The sequence below is a fragment of the Paroedura picta genome, chromosome 11, assembly GCF_049243985.1.
Source record: "Paroedura picta isolate Pp20150507F chromosome 11, Ppicta_v3.0, whole genome shotgun sequence".
In the NCBI taxonomy this organism is placed as follows: domain Eukaryota; kingdom Metazoa; phylum Chordata; class Lepidosauria; order Squamata; family Gekkonidae; genus Paroedura; species Paroedura picta.
In genome coordinates, this window is record NC_135379.1 from 36,032,663 (window position 1) to 36,051,308 (window position 18,646).

Here is an 18,646-nt window from a genome sequence, read left to right on the forward strand (position 1 = left end):
GCTTAGCTGAACATCTACTCTGAGGAAAAACTTTACTTAAAGGAAAGGTTCTTTACTAAAGGGTAGAGTATCTGGAGAACTGGGACAAATATTTTGACGAAGAGAATTTGGGTAGTGAGATGCTACTCCCAATTCAATCCAAAAAAAGAGAGGAAAATTCTTTTAAGGACAGGAGGAGGAACCCTGCCCATTGAAGAATGGGAAATCAGATGTGAAGATTTCCTTACATATTTGGGAGAGAAAACTTGCCTCAGACTCCTCAGAATCAGAGGGTAACTAGTACCTCTAGGAAAGGGAAATTGAGGGTATTAGTGTTCCTGCCTTGTAGAAAACAGAGGCGTTCAGATGAACTTAAAAAAACAACAGCACAGAAGATTTTTGGAGGAACACCCTGACTACAACTCTCAGAGCTAAGAAAACTTAAGAACTAAGAAAAGTTTACAGAAACCCAGAAGTTTCAAACTGTAGAACAAGTGATTTGTATTTAAAAGCTCAGTCTCCTCAATCCAAATACCCTTAATCTCTTTGTAAAATAAAATATTTTGTTTATCAGTTATTAATACCTCAGTGCCATTCTGACAAAGAGTTTAAGAAAAGTGGGCTCTTACAACTTCCCCAAAAGTTCAAGGACTAAGTAAAACCATAAAGTCTCTCAGTGACAGGGTGGGACAGTTTTATTTTATAACTAAGAAACCATGCTACAAGGGAAGATTAATCTGTGAGAAAACAATACTTGAACATGGAGGGAAAATTTACCTCAGAGTGTGGAAATGGGGGGAGGGTTTTCCCATCATCGAAAAAACTAGGAAGAAAGAAATTATTTAAGATGACCACAATAAAAACAGAACATACTGTGGTTCTGAGACATCATCAAGTGATGTACTGAGTACATACTAAGCCAGAAAAAGTAACATAAGGTACTTCCAATTTTAAAGGCAAGACTCAGCATACAAGCTTTTACATTTATACTAACATTTTGGTTACATTTCTTGGTATTTTATTTCAAACCTGCCTTACAGGATACATTATTTGCTTTTTAATTTTTAATTAGTCTTGAGTCTGTATTATAATGTCTTCGTTTCCATCACTGCAGCACTTTGTACATCTATATATAAAATCTCAGGAAAAATCAAATCAGCTGAAAAATGTGTTGAAATACCATGTGTGCCAACATAGATATTTAGTGTCCTTAGTTTTGACTGATATATAGAAACAAGGATTCTTTGCCAGCCTGCACGTAGAGAAATGGCCTTCAAAATTCTATCATGTGAAAGCAGTATGTCTATAAATATTGGATTACAGAAAGGCATGCATGCCCTTGTAAACCGTCCTGTTACACTGCTATGTGAATGTACCCAACATATGCAAGGATTCTTCCAAGAATAACTACTAGCAACCATTGCAATCTCATACCTACACTGTGGGACCTCACTATATATTTTTTTACAAAGACATTTTTTTGAATTTGAACACTGAGCCAGACATTCAAAATCCAAGCCACTTGAATATTAATTTTCTAATGACTTAAACCCAGTTATGGGTTCCAGTTCCAGTTATGACCTATGTCTCTGTTACTATAAACAGAGTTTTAACACATCACTTTTATACATAGTGCTGAACTAGCACCTTTCCAGGACACATCATGAAAGTCACCTTCCATTCAACCTCATGATTGCCTGAAGTTTGTAATCAAAAGGTGCCACAACTGAATACACCCATTGATCTTTAATAGTCCCATCCTAAGCAAGTTTTTTTTACTCAAAAACTAATCCTGAGCTGCTTCCATAACCAATTAGCCATCATCATTAGTACATGGCTATACAGTACATCTAATCTAATCTGTTATAATACTCAAATTACATTTCTGAAAAAAATGTAATGAAAATATAGATGATCATAACAATAAGATGATACTTGTTACAAATAGAAGTTATTAGATAATCACAAATGCCGTGTTCACAGAAATCCAGCTCATGTCACATTTCAAATGCGTTTAACACGTCTGTGTACCAGTAGAGACTGTGCCATTTCTTGGATTTCTGCAAGACAACTTATTTTTCAAAGGTATCAGAGCTCTTATTGTTTCATTGTGCCTGTTTTAAGATGAGAGTGATATAATGATTAATTCAGGGCACCAAAGTCCATTCTGTTTCCAGCAATCACACAAACTAGGGTTTCTAGCATTACAGACAGAACATAAAGTTCTCACCCAACTTGTTATTAGCAACTGGCATTCAAAGACTCTTAATGTGTAGCCATTGATAGAGCTACATTTCAGATACCTTTAAAAAAGTAATCTAGTATTATCACCATCCTTACCATTGGTCGCTCTAATATTTCTAAAAAGCCACTACGGACAGAGCATTGTCCGGGACACGTCCAGATGTCTGGCCTGTGCTTCCGCTTGCATGGGCCAAAAGCTGGGCGCACCCGGATTGGGCCATCCCCTTGAGCGCCCACCACCAGAAGCCAGCTATAGGCTGAACACTGACATCAGCTTTATGCATAATCCCAAAACTGAATATTATCAGATGGGAGAAATTCCCTTGTCTATATCATTCATAGTTTTATTCATGATCCTCTTCAATCATTTGTCTCTCTCTCAACTACACAGTCCCAAATCTTCAGATGCCAGATCCTTTGTATTTTATGTGCTTTCTAGTTCCCCATTTCAGATATCCTTTTTAATATCAGAATTATTCCAAATGTGGTTGTGCTACAACTTTACATAATAGCAAACAGCAAATTATTTTAGTTTAAATTCTCCCCCCTCCCATGATACTCTACAAAATAGTGTTTTCCTTTGTACCACAAAATGCTAAAATTTCAATTAGCTTTCTATGAAAACTGCAAGATTCATTTCCTGGAAAAGTATAACCAGTTCAGTTGTCTACAGTGTATAGGGAGGGCAATGTTGTAAGAGACAATATAAATGAGAACTTCTTTGCATTTATTGATAAACACAGTAATTTAGCATTCATTATGCTGTTATAAGAAATGAATATTCCAAGCTTGCCCAAAGACTATCATAAGAGATATTTCATTACTTAAACAAACAAAAAAAATTAGGAGGCATCACAAATTAGCAGGAGGTTAATGAACACTACTGCCAGTTTCTAATTCGATTCATTTCAGTTTTCAAAAACTTTATTTGCATTCCTTACCTTATTCTCAAGGTTGTTCTTTTAAATTATTACATTGTTTTTCACTAGCTCCAATGGAGAACAACCTCTGGGTTAAACTGTTCTCCTTCACTTCAGTTCCTTTCCTTTCCAAGTCTTCAATCGCAGACCCTCTATATCAGTGGTCCCCAACTTTTTTATCACCGGGGACCACTCAATGCTTGACAATTTTACTGAGGCCCGGTGGGAGGGGGGAGGTTACTCCTCTACTCTCAACCACTGCCCTAACGCTCTCTGATCGCTATGGTAATGTTTAAACATCCCTTCAAAATAAGATACAGACATGCCACAACAATGAACATAAGGAACATTTTATTTTCATGGAAATTTTAACTCATGACAATGACAAATCAATGGGAACCCTGAGCTTGTTTCTCTGCAACGAGTGATGGGAGACAATGACACCCGAAGTGTGTTGTAAAGGGCCGAAGGGGATGAAGTAAAGGGCCGGGCGGGGGGGGAGGAGGCGTCCTTCGCGGCCCACCTCCAATTAGTCAACGGATCACATGTTGCCTTTCCATAAATCTTTAATGTTAGTCTCAAATGTAACATTTTACAACGATTCCTAGAGATCTCCCAAATGGGAGGTGTTCTGCTGCACTGCCACCTGGGTTTTGGCCTAAGGCTAGTTGCCCCAATTTTTCCCACAATCACACAGGGAGCCTTTGGTCCGCTTCACCCCCTGTCCACCCGGGAATTTTGCTCCTGCACAAGGTAGTCAGTAGATGGAGTCAGTAGATTTCCCTCTGGTATTTTTTTCTCTTTTTGGGGGAGCTTGTCAGTCATTGTTGAATGACTTAAAATCCCTCATGGTGCACACTTCCAAAACAATTTTCTTGTGTTTGAGTGCCCCCCAGCCCAAAATCTAGCTTTTTTTTTAATGCTCCAAGCCACCCCCATTCAGAGCAGTACTGCAGCGTGGGGCATTTTTGGTACTTTTAAACACTTTCTGTAAAGTACAAAAAAATGCCCCATGCTTGCCTGTAGCATTGTTCCAGGTTGGGGAGGTTCTGACATGCTGCAGGCCAGCATGGGGGATTTGGGGTACTTTTAAATGGAGCTAGAACCAGGTATGGAGACCAGATGGGCAGGCAACTGGAACTAAAGCTGCAAGCTGCCACCTACAAGCGGGGTCTTCCTTCCATCTTCTAGTGTGACCCTTGTAGCTCCTCCACTCCAACAAGAAAACTCTTGCCATTGCCCCAGGGGTCCTGGCATTGCATCTGCATCTGGCCCTGCCAGCGAGGATAAGTGGCCCCGAGGAGGAGGCAGCGAGTCCTGTACCCAGCCAGGATGCCATACCCAAAGGTACTTTTAAGATGGTATTGTTGTGTTATTACGCAATAACACCTTCATAAATATAAAAAGTCTCATCCTTCCCCGCAGAACGGCAGAACAGTCTGAGGTTTTTCCCCAGTTTTTTCTATAAGCCTCCTTCTAAGAAAATGGCGGTGGCTCTGTTCAGCAGCAGGAGCTGGTGGAAGTGATGCTCAGGGGTGAGGGGTTGCAAGGGTGGGGAAAGCCCATCAGAACAACCCGAGTTTTCCCAAGGGCCCAGGGCCAACGTATGCCCCATTCTAGCCCAGAGCAAAAAAAAGGGAACTCAGATTTCTCCGCTTTTCCTTGCTAAGGGGCAACTGTTGTCCTGAGTTGCATCAGGCCTTGGACTGCCCCCAACTGGGCCCAATTCCATCAGGAAGCAGGAATTAGACCTGTGGCCAAACAAGTGGTGAGGGCAGCCAAAACCCTCGTGTGAAAGCATTTCTAGTAAAATAATATCATCCACTTTTATAGTCTGCTCAATGTAATGGAATCCCAGTGAAAAAGGTGGACCATACATAAAAATAAATGTGGAAGAAAGGAACTACAGTTTGCCTCTTGCCCTCATTGTGCTTGGCTGATGCCTGCATTTTCTTCCCAGCCTGGCTAGCTTGCACAACAGAGTGCAAGCACTATAGTAAGGTCAGGAATTATCTTTCCTTCCCATACATGCTCCAGTTCAGGACAAGAATGTACACCCACATTCTTTATACATGAATTGAAAGCTGCATTTTTCCCCTACTGGTGCTAACAGTAAGTGAAGAGAGAGTGAAACGTACTGGGAAGAAAGCCATAGCTGCTCTTGCATAAAATGAAAGGCACATATATGTTAAAAATTAATCTTCACTGATCTCTCAGATTCCAGAGCTCTGTTCTTCAGACATTTCATGTTTCATCTGATTTGGTCCCGCCTTTCATGAAAAGGAGAAGCATTTGCATCTTTCTCCCTGTGAAATTCAATGGACCAGCTGACATTCCAGAGAATACAAGCAAGAACACTTTCTCTCCTCACTGTATGAACACCATTTACTGGGAATGGAAGGTGTGACAAATCCTCTGTTCCCAACCCATAAAAGTACAAGGAAAATATTTCCTGCTGTCACCTTGCTTGAGGAAGGACACATTGCTTCTGTCTCCAAACTCACCCTTTCCAATCTGTGGCATCAAGCTTCAAAGAATGCCAACGAAATCATCCCCACCCACCCCCAAAGCAAACGAATGTAGTCCATGAGAAGAAGAAAAAGTAGTACTCCACTGCTCACATACCAAGAAAGCCCTATCCAAGCAATGCAAGCACTAGTGCTAAACAGGAACACTGCACAGAAAGACCCATGGGGAGAATTCTCAAGACTAGAAGACAAAAAAGGTTTCATAGTAATATCTCTTTATGAGTTTTCAGAAACTACACTGTTGAGATGATGTTTTTAACCAACTGGGTGCAAAATATAAAGAAACTGCTTGCATTTTCATTAATCAAGTCCAAATGAACATTCCCAAGGCCAGTGACATCATGTTTTAACCTTTACAACGATCTTCATTTTAGCTCAGTTATTTAGGTGCAACTGAATTTAATAAACAGTAATTCTGATTGAATGTCCATTATTCTAATACTATTCTTCATGTAAAATCCATGAATTTAATTGGATCAAGACATGTTTATGTATGAGGCTGTTTAGCCTTCAAGTTAAATGTGAAGGATTTTTAAACCAGACTGATTTTTTGATCCCATTCTCTGAATTAGCATTACAATTACAATATATGCTTGCTTCATGTTATAATTAATTAAAATATACTGCAAGTGCCCCATATCCAACATAATTCAAAGTAATCAGCATTCCATGATTTGAACAACTGATCCCGCCCACTATGATGTCAATCATAAGAACCAGTTTCACTTTAAGTTAAGTCTCCTAGTATTTTCTGCATGAATTATTAATTTTGTGCAGTTGGCAACAGGCTCTCTCAACCAGGGTTTCATAAAATCCTAGGGCTGCTTGATGGCCCTGGAAGCATTTCTTAAATTGGGGGTTAATTAATGTATTATATATTATATATATATTATATATTATATAATATTATATATATATTACATTTGTTAAACATTTATTGAATAATATGACCATATATGATCATGTTGATCTGCCCCCCCACTCCCAAAACAGCCAATGATGGGCCTGGAGTAGATGGGTGTGTACCCACCCAATATGACTTCCCAACCATATTCTGCAAGATCGCACCACTTCTGGGGGTTTTCGAAGCCTGTAAAATGTTTCAGGGGTTTCTCAATGGTAAAAAAATGTTGGAAAAGGCTGCCCTATATCTTGGCTATGTAGCACTGAGTACAAAACATGAGAAACAAAACTGAAATAATATGTACAAATTTTAAAATTGTCCTCAATTTTGTTCAGGAAACAAGAGTAAATGAATAGGGTGTATAATGTCACCATTAAATAAATCCTTGTTAGGCTTAGTTTACTTTGCAGAAAAAGTGCATGGGGAAGCAAAGTATAGATGACTTTCCATGTTTCAGATGGCATGACGCCCAATTCTATGCATGCCTATGCAGAAGAAAGTCACAATGAATTCAACTGGGCATGCTTCCAAGATGTTTGTATGCCATTATAGCATAAGGGCATATGCATATCACAGTTAAAGTGTCCTTACAGGGTGATAGGGGTTCTCTTAAGAGCTTTCAATACATTTATCAAAGTTACAATTTCCAGGACAGTATGACAAAAGTATTGCAGTTAAACTAGCAAAAAAATGGAGTATAGATAGACCTTTGTTGTAGCTTGAATACAGGAAACAAAGAGTGCTATTTCAGTTGCATTTAGATTTCACATATCAAATACTAAACATTTCTCTACCTGTTTTACGTACAGCTTGAATGAAAAGGGCTGTTGACGGCTGCTTACAACAGAGGTCAAATGTTCTAAATAATAACCACCTCCTTCACAGAAAGAAAGATGAAAGAGATTAGCTACAGATGAGCTATTTACTACTGTAGTAATCCTAATTCTTTTACAAAGAAGGGAGAATGGCCAGGGTCCAAGACAAAACAGCCTGCCAAGTCCCAACAACAGAACACTAGGAGCAGCAGCAGCATTTCAATATTTCTATTATCAATTTAAGGTAACTTTACAAGGACTGAAAACAGAAGGCTCACAAGAAACATGACCCCAGCATTCACAAGTAACATCTGCCCCAGCCCCCATATACTTCTACCACATGAACATTCAGCTATAAATAAATTACCAAAAAGGTTCATGGCAACTCCTAAAATTTGATTCTGCTATCTAAGAATTAGATTATTTTAAAGGCCTAACATATATAGGATGATGAGTAACAAAAAAAAAAAAGCCCTAGTTTTTCTTTGCATTCCATCTTCCATTGAATCTGTGTACTGAGTTTAAATGAAAAGACAATGGCCATTCCATGCAAATGCAAATATGCACACAGCTAAATGCATGGTATTTGTCATACAGGCCAAACAAGCATAATTCCCAAAGTCTGACAGAATGCAGATGAAGAAAATGAACTTCCACTGTACCTAGGTACTAGTTATTTTCTTTAAGGTATCTGACCTAAAAAGTCATATGTCCTCCTTTTAGCAATTTCCAAGTAGAGGATTTTCCATTCCTGGGTCTCATTGCCTACTGTTGCTCTGAGAGGCAGTGAAATTCAAAAGATGTAATCCACAGGATCATGTTTTAGCTGGAAGCGACAGGGGGTAGTTCTCAGAATCACTAGAAACTCTATGGCGGTCCCGCATTTTTTAACCAGAAGTGGCACAGCACTGCACACTATGCTGCATCCTTCATGGCCCTATGCAGAACTACAAATTTTGGACTTTCTACAAATTTTGTATGTCAAGAAAACGTCAAAATTACATACAACACTCCCCCTCCCAATCCTTAATAAAGAATACATCTCCTGATAAAAATATTGGCTTTACAAAAGTCTCAATACATTTAAGTGTAGCCCAGGAATTATACCTTAATCAACTACATTCGTTTCTTCTAGCTAAACAGAAGGGTGTATAATATCTAATAAAGAAGCATCGAATAAGAATTGTCAGACTTATCTTAAGCATCTAAATTAAGCATCATAATTTTTACACAAGTCACAGTTCTTCACTATTGATCCAACCTCAAATGAATTCTAATTAACTAAGAGCTATTTAAATAGGTTAACTTTATGGAAAATGCATGTGAGATCTAGCTATGTATATTAGAAGTCCAGTCACAAATGCTTATGTATCAGACATCAGGTATGGCATACATTTGTTGCAGCAGCTTGCAGCCAAGATAAACAAACAATTCTGTTAGACAACAGCACAAAATCAAAAGTAACTTCTTCACGATGCACATCCTTATCCATTGTTGTTCCTCTATATATTTATGAAACAGCCTAGGGATGTCCGGCTGTCCAAGTTGGAATAGGGCCAATCAGGGTGCAGTCAGTTTTGCCCTGATTAGCCCTGCCCCTGCAGCTCCTGCCCTCCGTCCCTGGACTCTAGCCTCTTTGCTCTCAGACACCTCAGTGCCTAGAGCCAGCAGCAGGTAAGGGGAGAGGGCCCTGGGCAAAGGATCGTGGTGAAGGGCTTGCTAACAAGGGCCTCTTGGCCTGCTAAGCTGGGCTTGCTAACGAGGGCCTCCAGGTCTGCTGACGAGGGCCTCCCAGCCCCCACCCGCCCCACTTGATCTGGCTGCGAGCTTGATCTGGCTAGGCAAGGGGGGCCTTTCAAGGCCTGTTCTTAGGAACAGGCTTTGCAGCTAGTGTTACATAACTGGTGCAATGTCAAGCACTCATCATTTGCATAACTGCTTTCAGCCAAACTTATTACTGGTTCATTTGAAATAAGTCTGAACACAGATTTCACCTGTGATATACTAATTTCAGAGTCACTGTCTGAACCAGTGATAATCAATCTTCTGACATTTAATCTTGAAAAACGATCGTCAATTATGGCTTCTTGTTTAGTACCTGAAAATGCCTGGAAAACATTTGGGCCAAATAGTTATGTACAACAAATTTCCTTCCAACATTAATTTTCATAAAATCAAGGGTGGAAATAATATTACAGGAAATGCATGGCTGCAACTGAAAACAATAAAACAGCATTTTCCTCCACTTGTCCAGTTACCTCCATTCAATGAAAATTGACATAATCAAGCTCAAGGTTTCAGTGCTCCCATTTCATTTCATTGTCTACCACTTGCAAGAGTGAGAAAACCTGAAGCAATGTCACAGATTTTTACTTACTAGGTAAGTAAGTCTAGCTCCCCAGCCATCTTACTAATTAGCAAAGGCAGAAAAATACATTGGGCATTTCTGGGAGGGGCAGGGTGCCAGCTAAGGTGATGAACTGCAGAGCTGCTTGGCTTCTACAGGCTGCACTATAAAGGCAGTTCATGATTGTTTAGCAGGCTTTTATTTTCTTGTGGATAAGCCTTTCTGCACTTCAACAACAGCGAAGCTAACTGGACACTACTGGCAGGACCAGTTAAAGACTATTTTCCAGCAGAGCTTAGAACAATTGGCTAGTCACAGTCAATCATTCTTCAAAGATCTTCTGTAACTTGTTTTAATTTACCAGTTATAGGCATATCAAATAAGATGGGAGGAAAGTAGATTGAGAAGGTTACATATTCAGAGCAAAACAATTAAAAAGCACATTATTGTTACTCTGCTCAGGGTAAGCATTTAGCATATGACGTACAAAATAACTTTGTTATTTTTATTTTTAACAGTTACTCACCATTTAAGTGGTGTTCAGAACACTATTTAAGATGACTACTACCCTGTGAGTTGCTGCATTTGGGTATGAGACTGCTTGTTACAGTTATAGCAACTTTTTGATAGTCTGTATGATTTATGAAATTCTGCAGTTTACTGAGTTTAAACTGGGAAGACTGGAATCTGGATCCCTGGATGTAAAGCCCATTTCAGGAATGGATGGTTTCTCTAAAGTTTGTAGACTATCCTCCCACAGCTGTAGTTACACATACTGGGGGGAAATGCAAACTAAAGCTGCACACAGATAATTTCTACCACTAGTTTTAGTTCATGTTTGTAGACCACGGCACTGAGAAATACAAATGGGCTCACATGAATACCATTCAAGCTAACACCTAAATCCCATTGCCTTAATAGATGACCTACAAAGGTCATTAGAATGACACAAAATCTCAATGTTTCAGAGACTTTTCTTCTTTTTAAAGTGAGAACAAAAAAAAAGAGAGATCAATGGATATATTTTTAAAAGAATCTAGAACAGTTTCCAAAAAAGACACAGAGCTATCTTTGTACTCACATATCCACCTAACTACTGCCAAAGTATCAGTTAACATGTACTATATAAATGGCACAATTCAAAGGCATTTTAATTTAGGTGACCAGATTTTAACATTGGTAAAGCGGGACACCATTGACCTGGGGGGTTCTTGATTAAAAATTTGGTCTATATGGAGCAACAAAAAGTTTCATAGAACGCAAAAATAGTATTGTAATATATATATATATATATATATATATATATATATATATATAATTTCAACGTAAGTACAATTTGCCAGGTACCCCCAGATGTCCCTCCAAAAGTGGGACAATCTGGTCATCTTCATTTTAATGGAAGCACACATTCTGCAACTCTGTATTAAAATTTATGTTAAGGCTACACAAATAATTACTATTATATACACAAATGCTATTACTACATACTGTCACAAACATTTGTAGCATATTATACTGGCAAAAATCAGACTTTCGGAAAGTATTTTTATAACAAAGCTATCATGGTGAATTATAAGAAAGCAGTAATAAATATACTCAATTTTCTTCTAGCAATTTTAAAGGGTAAAGATTTAAAAGGGCATATTTACATACACGTAAAAGCTCGTTGTCTATGTGTTTTCTTTCCATGCTGCTGCAGAGGATGAGAGAAAAAGTCCTTGGCTAAGACTGCAATGTAACAAGTCCTGAGTTATCATCAGCCAGCACACAACCACCCTATAACACTATGCCCACAGATGTAAACCAGTATAAAGCTCTCTTACAGCCAATTAGAGCCAATTCAAGGATACTTAATCTTCCAAGCCAATAAACTACAACCAGCACACGGTTACAATAGCAGAATTGAAGAACATGGCATGCCTTCAATTCCCACAGAGAACACACCAAAAAAGGAGCTGAAACTATGTGGTTTGAGACTTAACATTTAGCACAGCAGTAGCTAAAAACAGCCTGCAAACTGAAATGTTTTTATATCAAGATCTCATCACTGCATTAGACTCAAACCTCCAAATGAAAACAATCTCAAAACAATGTATTCTCAAATATTATTAATGAGATTTATTAGTGTTTAATAATCTTTATAAGGATTTCTCAACTATCTACACAAAGCATCTGAGAAATGGGGACTGTGTGTGGGCAAAGAATAATCCTTATGAAGAGGAAGAAGAGTTAGTTCTTATATGCCGCTTTTCTGTACCCGAAGGAGTCTCAAATCGCCTTCCCTTTCCTCTCCCCACAACAGACGCCTCAGGTACGTGAGACTGAGAGAGCCCAAATATTTTTGCATTAAGAAGATACAAATATCTTTGCATTTAGAAGATACAGAAAGTTTATCTTATTTAAGCATTATACATATAATGTATATGTATAAACCTGAAAAAAGAAAGAAGTTTTCTGCAACAGCAGCATACACAAATACAGCATTTGGAAGCAAGTTTGCTGTTAAGGACCATATATGAAATTTTGCAAGAACAACTCATAACCATGATCCTACCTTGGATCATCATTATTCAGATTCCTACTTCACACCAGCAAGAAGAGTTCACATTTTACATTACACACAAATACATATGTATATACATATATACATTCATATAATATGTATGCACACATCCTGTTTACAATAATCCAAAAATCAATACAGAAAATTTTACTTTACTTGGATTTTTGGGCACAGAATTCTGCAACAGTTAGTAGCTCACAAAATTTTTACTACACTTGATGACTACATACTTCTATGTTATAGTTTGGATTTATTTATGTAAAATATTTTATGTCGCCTTTCCCAAGAGGGCCCCAGGCAGGTCACAAGAATATTTAACACAATCAAGAACAATTAAAATACTTTGTATCAGAACTTTACACCAAAGGAAAATTTACCAGCCTAAATTAGATTCTGCACAGTTATCTGTTCTATGGCATCAGAGAAATTCCTTCTCAAACAAAACTAATTTATATTTTTCCTGTAAGAACCATCCTAACGTCATAGTTTCCATAGCATTGAGGAAGGGGTACAATGAAGAAGGTCAGGGCTTTGGCTGAAATTATTATTACAGCACATAGCAGCACAACCAAGGGACCCTGCTAAGATGAACACAACTGCTGCATGGGTTCATATATTATAAGTGTTTCTTCAGATATGTGTATCCCAGATTTCATAACACTTTCTAAGAACAAACAACCAGGTTAAACTGAGCTTGGAAAAGACAGAGGGTATTTTTTTAAAAACTCTTAGTGGTGCCATACTGCCTTACTCCACTCAATAAACAGGTAGCCACATTCTATACTAACTGAAGTTTCCAAATGGCCCACACAGAAAGTGTTACAATAGCAGACCCTGAGCTTACAATAGTAGCAATCAGTACAGCAAGGTCAACCAGTTGCAATACGAAAAATAATCAATGAGCGAGATGTAATTGATAGGTTTTCTTGGCCACTTCAACCCATTTCTCAGCTAATAAGGCTGGGTCCAAGAGCATCCCCAAGGTTTACACACAACACAAAAAAGCAATTTTAATCCCTCGAGAAAAATCCAATTGTACCTTTCTAAGAAATCAGCCTTGCCAATCAGCATCACTTGGTTTATTCTTTCTTTGAACTCTTAACCTCAGCCTTAAGACACCATTTAGGACAGTTAATTATTATAGTGCGTATCTGATTAGTTAGCTACTCCAGCTCAACACCAATGACCAGTGTATTACAAAGCCAGACAGAATATTCCAGGTTACCCTGTTACTGGAATGTGGATTTCTCAATATTTTCCTGATAGTTAATTCACAAAAGTATATAACAGCAATTTATTTAACATAGCACGATAAAACCTTCGTTTAGGATCAAGCTTACACGTGATAGATCCAGGCTCAAAAACAAATTATGGAAATCTCTTTGACTTATGCCCTTCACATCTGCCATGTCACTATTCCAGCATCTTCTCCTAGGCTGAAGTATGTACCAAGAGTGGGCAATTAGATACTGCTTTCCTAGGAAAAGCATAGAAGGGACAGATCTTTTCTTTTCCAGCTAGGATGAGCCTGAAGTCCCACCAAAAGAGATGGTTCATAGTTTGAGTGCTGCTAGAACCAAACCTCTTATTGGATAAAGGGATGGCAATGGTGGCCAGAGATATCTTTTAACAGCTTTGCCTGCCTGGCCAGCTGTGGCCCTTCCTGGGCAGGAAAGATCTTGGTACTGCGGTGTAAGCCATGGTAACCTCTAGATCCAATTAATGCAATGTGTACTACACATGGCTGTTTGTGAAGGCCAGTAGTCCCCAACCTTTTTTATCACCAGGGACCGGTCAACACTTGACAATTTTACTGAAGTCCGGAGGGGTAGTCTTTTGCCGAGGGACATCGCCACCCCTGCCGCCACCTGAGCCCCTGCTCCGCTTGCTTTCTCACCAGTGCCCTGACTTCCCGCCACCCACTGGGGGACACTGCCAGCAGCAGCTGTGCAGGGCCACGCTGACGGGCAGACCCAGCCATGGTGGCCACTGGAGAGTACCAAAGATGAGCCGGCGGCACAGTGGCAGGGCAGCCCCCAAGGCAGCAGCTGGGGAGGATGACAAGGAGGAGCCATGGCCCATTACAGACTTATCCATGGACTAGTACCAGTCCCCGGACTGGAGATTGGGGACAGCTGGTCTAGATGTTGCAGTCATATGGACTATATCACTCCAGTTCTTTTCTATCTACACTTAATCTCAATTTGATCTTGGGCCCAATTAAAGCCTTCCGGGAATGGCAGAATTTAAATGTAAATATAAATAAATAAAATAAAGCTGCTAGTATTGATCTTTAAAGCCCTATATGGCTTGGGGCCAGGCTACCTTAAGAATCGCCTGCTCCCATATTATCCTAGCAATCCCCTCCAGTCATCTTCTGATGCTCAGCTTCAGATGCTCCCATCATCTGAGGCCAGATGCTGGCAACTAGGGAAAAGGCCTTCTTGATTACAGCATCAAAACTTTAGCACTTCCTTCACAGGGAAATGTACTTATATGTTTTATTGAATTGTTTAAACATTTTATAGACATTTTAAACACTGTATAGATATTTTAAGAGCCTCTTGTGGCGCAGAGTGGTAAGGCAGCCATCTGAAAGCTTTGCCCATGAGGCTGGGAGTTCGATCCCAGTAGCCGGCTCAAGGTTGACTCAGCCTTCCATCCTTCCGAAGTCGGTAAAATGAGTACCCAGCTTGCTGGGGGGTAAACGGTCATGACTGGGGAAGGCACTGGCAAACCACCCCGTATTGAGTCTGCCAAGAAAATGCTGGAGGGCGTCACCCCAAGGGTCAGACATGACTCTGTGCTTGCACAGGGGATACCTTTACCTTTTTATAGATATTTTATATACAGGTACATTTTAAATGCTGTTTGAATATTGTAATGTTTTAACGTTGAATTTTGTTTCAATGCCTGCTACCTTGAGAGCCCTGATTAATAATAACATTTTAAAAGTTGTGTTCAATTTTACAACCAAGGCTGCTTTGTATTTTCCCCCCATCCATTAAAAAAGCAGTCAAAAGGAACAGTGTGTGTATTCTACTTTTTGTCACCAATCCTAAATCAAGCAGAATGAAAACGTCTTCAATATTATAAAACTGCAACATTATAAATATACTTTGGGCTAACAGAAACCATAAATTAGAATACATTTACAGTCCAGTGGCACCTTTAAGTGACCTTTGGCAGGACATTCCCACATTTGGGGGCATCTGCTTGTGCACCTGGAGCCCGAGGGGAGCGATCGGCGAGCTCCACCTCACCCCACCCCACGAGAGCGAGCCCAGCCAGGGGAGGAGGGGACTGCAGAGCCGGCGGGAAGGTAAGTGAAGGGATGGGGTGGAGGACCCACTCAGAGCCCCCTCGCATCTAAGGGTCGGGGGGAGGGGGCCCACCTGTTGCCACCACCACCGAGCAGGAGCTGCCCCTCCGTCGCCCCCTGCCGCCCCCGCCCCCGGTGTCCTGCCTTAGGTCCCCTCAGAATCTGGTCACCTTACCTTTAAGACAAACAAAGTTTTATTCAAGTTGTGAACTTTCATACCTCCTCAGATACAATGTCATAGAACGGAAGCAATCAATTCATATAGCCAAATATTAAGAGGAAATTTACAGAGCATAATGAAAATAGTTAACAAATTCCAGAAATAGAAAAAAAATCAGCCAATTGGATTTGTTTGTAGTCACTTGAGACTGACATGCATGGGAAACATTTTGTGTACAATAAAGATGTCCACATAAAGGAAAGGGCTCTGACTGCTGCCGGACAGGGAGCAGAGATAGGGAGTTAACTCCATATAACAGCCATCTTTTAATGTACTGGGTATTTCATGGGTTGGGTAGTTTTATTCTTTTTTTGTAAACTGCCGCAAGTCTTTGAAAGCGGCGGTATATAAGTTAAAATATAAATAAATAACTAGATAAATAATCAATTGCTGACAGCAGTTATGTGAGACCTTGCCCTTATGCCCCCTTCCTGTCCGCTCAAACATGGAAGCATCTTAGGGTATCATCTTCTCTGAAGGAGAGCGTTTGGCTGTATCCTCTGTTCACAGACCAGAGAAAAATATCTCCTTCAGTGGCATCTCTGGAGCAGTGTGCCTCCTGGGGTTTGTGTGGCAGCTGCCCTCAGTGCAGCCCTCTGAAACAGCCACTGAATCATTTGGCTTGAACTTTTTGGTGGACTTTTTTGTCTTGGAGTGACTCATTTCTCCGATGGCTCAGCCCAATCCGATACACTTGCCACCATTACCAAAACATCCCTGGGCTCCACTGGCCCTTCAGGGACTAACAAGAATCTCTGCTCAACCTTTGATGAAAACACATCCTTGCATCTTGCCTCTGTCATGTCAGGTTTGCTAAAGTCAGGTGCATGAAATGGCCACTGGCAAAAAGGCTGGAGAGCAGATCACTCTGACAACCTTCCCCTCAACTCTCAAGCAGAGAGTAGATAGGACCAAAAAAGATAGGGGTAAGAGAAGGCAAAAAATTCAGGAAAACAAAACAAGGAAGTATGAAACAATATTAGAATACAAGAGATTTAAAAGGAAATAGCCTAGCCTCTCTGCTCTCCCTATCCAGGCAAGACTGAAGGAGGGCACGTCACACCACAGGAAACAAGATGACCTGACTCATAGGAAGAATAAGGGCATTTCAGAAGTCTACAGAGCTACCTGAATGGAAATTCCAATGATGACAATTTATGGAAGACCATTTTTTCTGATTGCCCTCCACCAGATACTATGCTGTTAGTTGTTTTGTTATAACAGATCTTAAACAACTGAATTCAGAGATTGTAAACCTAGAGAAGCACCCTTCGAGTGTGCAACAATGTAACTAATGCACACATGATGGGAGCATCAAGAAGGTAGTCACAGTTATTTCACATTTATTTAATCCCAAACTGTCTGCCTCCCCCAGTCAACTTTCTTAGCAAGGTTCCTAATTGCCCATTGTTTGAAGGATACTGAGCCTTTTTTGCCCACTATCACAAGACTAGAGTAATACAGAGGTTTGCTTAATAAACTTAACTGCTACTAATTGATGCTTATAAAACTTAATTGGTCAATATGACCAAAACGTCATACTTTATGACAAGGTCAACTATACCAGCTTGAGCACATATTTCATCACAAGTACTAGAACCAGTGGCTGAAATAAACATAAAATTCAATTTTGATCTTCTGGATGCTATATAAGTGAAATTGTAAGGAGTTTCAATTTTATACCAGCTGAATTGATTTTAGTATATGTTGAGTTGCAGGAAGAAGAACATAATACATTTTCTTCCAACCCCACAAATATGCCATTGTATTGTCCGACATTTAAATATAGGCAAGAGTAATTAGAAATTGCATATATAATCTGATTTTAAGAGTCTATTTTTTACTACGCTAAGCAGCTTGCAGTTTCCAAAACGTAGCTTAAGTAGCTTCCATTACAGATGATTAATTTAAGTGAACACTAGCAGCAGTGTGACTTGAAGATAGTGCAGAAGATATAGTGAATGCATCAAGCTTCAACAGAGAATGAAACAGATTTTGTTTTTGCAAGAACTAGGTCATTAGCTATCAGTAGAAGCCCCTTTTTGGCATTTCAGGCAAGGCCCTCATTTCTTCACTAGTAGAACATACTGTACCAAATTACTACTACTGAAGCAGTAGGCAAGCAAGATTAGCATAGGGTATTGCCACTTTAATTAGATTGTAGAGGAAAATAATAGAGATACTACAGGTCATATTGCAAATTTATATTGGTTATACTGGAGCACACTAGATAATTTCAGAAGAAAGTCAACTTGTGTTTCATAGATTACAGCAAAGCTTTTAACTTTGGGTGGAGCATGAAAAGTTGGTTTTCAAAGAAATTGGTGTGCCACAGAACCTGATTGTTTTGATGAGCAACCTGTACTCAGGACAAAAGGCTACTGTTAGGATAGAATATAAAGAAACAAAATGATTCCCAACCGGCAAAGGTGTAAGAAGAGGACGCATTTTATCTCCCTGTCTCTTCAACCTATATGTAGAACGTATCATCAAGAAAACTAGATTAGATTGAGATGAAGGTGGAGTGAAAATTGGTGGAAGGAGAGATGCACATGACACTTGAAGTGACTCCTGGTGAAGGTTAAAGGAGGAGTGCCAAAATAGGATTGCAGCTGAACATCAAGAAGAAAAAAATAATGACTACAGGGGAATTATACAACTTTAATGTTGTCCATGAAGAAACTGAAATTGTTCAAGATTTCCTATTCCATTAACCAAAATTGAGACTACACCCAAGAAAACAGAATGAGATTGGGAAAGAAATCCACATAGGATTTCCACATAGGAAATCCACATAGAAAAGT

The 18,646-nt window shown here is 39.5% G+C and overlaps 1 protein-coding gene across 8 annotated transcripts in view; it reads right to left on the reverse strand.

The window, feature by feature from the left end:
- The window catches only part of SLC4A7 (solute carrier family 4 member 7), a 94,076-nt gene that overhangs the window by 64,292 nt on the left and 11,138 nt on the right, over window positions 1-18,646 (reverse strand). The window contains exon 1 of one of the 8 annotated variants that reach the window (XM_077303761.1): window positions 11,391-11,557. The exons of the other annotated variants lie outside the window; for them this stretch is intronic. Coding sequence (XP_077159876.1) covers window positions 11,391-11,426 — 36 coding nt within the window. The 5' untranslated portion in view covers window positions 11,427-11,557. Of the gene's footprint in view, window positions 1-11,390; window positions 11,558-18,646 lie in introns of those variants that run through there. 8 annotated transcript variants of the gene reach the window in all.